This window comes from Penaeus monodon, chromosome 23, assembly GCF_015228065.2.
Source record: "Penaeus monodon isolate SGIC_2016 chromosome 23, NSTDA_Pmon_1, whole genome shotgun sequence".
Lineage (NCBI taxonomy): Eukaryota > Metazoa > Arthropoda > Malacostraca > Decapoda > Penaeidae > Penaeus > Penaeus monodon.
In genome coordinates this window covers 44,562,609-44,564,424 of record NC_051408.1, presented here as the reverse complement: position 1 = coordinate 44,564,424, position 1,816 = coordinate 44,562,609, and the positions used below count along the sequence as shown (strand labels likewise).

Here is a 1,816-nt window from a genome sequence, read left to right as displayed (position 1 = left end):
CACACTGGTAGAATTCTACACATATACTTCGTGTCATATAGATTAATTTTATCAGAATCTGTATTTAACACCGCTCTTCCTAATGAGTGCTTCTCACCCCTCATTGAACAAGATGATTTATGAGCCACCAATAAAAGTATCAATCTGAATGCTTTCCCATTAATTTGTAAATCATTTGGGTATCAATTGCTCTTCCTCACTCCTTGCACGCCTCTGTAGTATCGTATATAAATGGAAGCGTTGCAGCTGCATCCACATTCAGTCATAATGTGCTCGCTCGCTCTCCTCGTGCTGGTGAGTGCATGTTTCTCCACAGATCTACCAGTTACATTTTAAGAGAAATTCTGAATTTTTCAACTCAGTTTGAAATATTTGTTCCTATAGAATGACTCGACATACTGAGTATCCATCACAATGAAAATCTTGAGAAGATAAACCAGTCACTAAAATTAAGTACACACGCACATTTTCTTTCTTGTTCACAGATTGGAGTTAGCGCCGTTTCTTGCAGGCAGCTCCCAGACTCACTTGGTGTGGGCGAGTATGGCTTTCTGATGAATTCAGATTATGACAGGCAATACGACTACTACACAGGACCGACGGAGGCGCCCCGAACAACCAAAGCCCCGACAACTAAAGCCCCAATAACCAAAGCTCCGACAATCAAGCCACCAGACTCTGGAGCTTGCCGGTGCGGCGTGGCCAACCCCACGCGCATCGTGGGCGGGACGGAGGTGTCCCCCGCTCACAAGTACCCATGGCAAGTAGGCCTTGGGAAGGACGGCTACTATGGCTATAGCTGCGGGGGATCTATTATCAACAACCGCTACGTTCTGACGGCCGCCCACTGTTTCTTCGACCAGTACGGAAGCCGCCTCTCGGACGAGGGGCTCGTGGTCGGCGTTGGCGATCATGTCATGACTTCGTCGGACGATGACGTGGCAGGAGTAACCAAGTTCATCCCGGTGGCCAAGGTCATCCTTCACGAAAACTACAAGCCAAGCGCTTATGACTACGACATCGCGCTGCTGCAGCTGGGTCAGACGCTCGATCTGGCGAGTCAGAAGCAAGTTCGGGCTGTGTGCCTGCCCGACGACGACTCCAAGACCTACGCAGGCATGAACGCCGTCGCCTCGGGGTGGGGCGCCCTGAAGGAAAATGGCTCCCAGCCAGACGCGCTGAGAGAGGTCACGCTGCCCATCCTGGACCCGAGCTGCTGGGGCCAGTCGGTGACCGAAAGGATGCTGTGCGCAGGATACAAGGAGGGTGGTAAGGATACCTGCCAGGGAGACTCCGGAGGGTCTCTGTGTGTGGAGGAGAGCAGCAAGTTTGTCCAAGTTGGAGTAGTGTCTTTTGGCGATGGCTGCGCCAAGGCTGAGAGCCCAGGTGTCTACGCTCGAGTGTCCAAGTTCCTGGCATGGATCAAGGAGAAGACAGCGGACGCCACCTACTGCTGAACATCATCATCTTGCAATAGACGTCTCCTTGAATCTTTTCGGGCTCATTATGTTACAAAATTTTGAATTTCTAGATGGATGGTGACTGTCCCAAATAAATTTAGTTGTATGCTCAATCAGATTTATTTATCTGCAGCCTAAAGAAGACCAGTATGTATCATAATGTTCATGTTTCAGTTGCATAAACCAAAGTATAGTTAATCAAACTCTCAAATAACTATGACCAGTATCTCATAACTTTATGTTACACAGCTGTAATATCCCAAACAGTTTTCACAAATGACACACCTCCCATTAAATCAGGACAAATAGATAAACAAATGACTGAAAGTAAAATCTAAATTATTACCAAAATGCTG

General features: G+C 47.9%; 1 protein-coding gene across 1 annotated transcript; it reads left to right on the top strand.

The window, feature by feature from the left end:
• The first annotated feature begins 232 nt into the window (after nt 1-232).
• LOC119588108 (transmembrane protease serine 9-like) lies at nt 233-1,574 on the top strand. Its single transcript, XM_037936817.1, has 2 exons — nt 233-294; nt 486-1,574. Exons 1-2 carry the CDS (start codon nt 268-270, stop codon nt 1,455-1,457), a joined length of 999 nt encoding a protein of 332 aa, XP_037792745.1. The 5' UTR covers nt 233-267; the 3' UTR covers nt 1,458-1,574.
• Nucleotides 1,575-1,816: the final 242 nt, after the last annotated feature.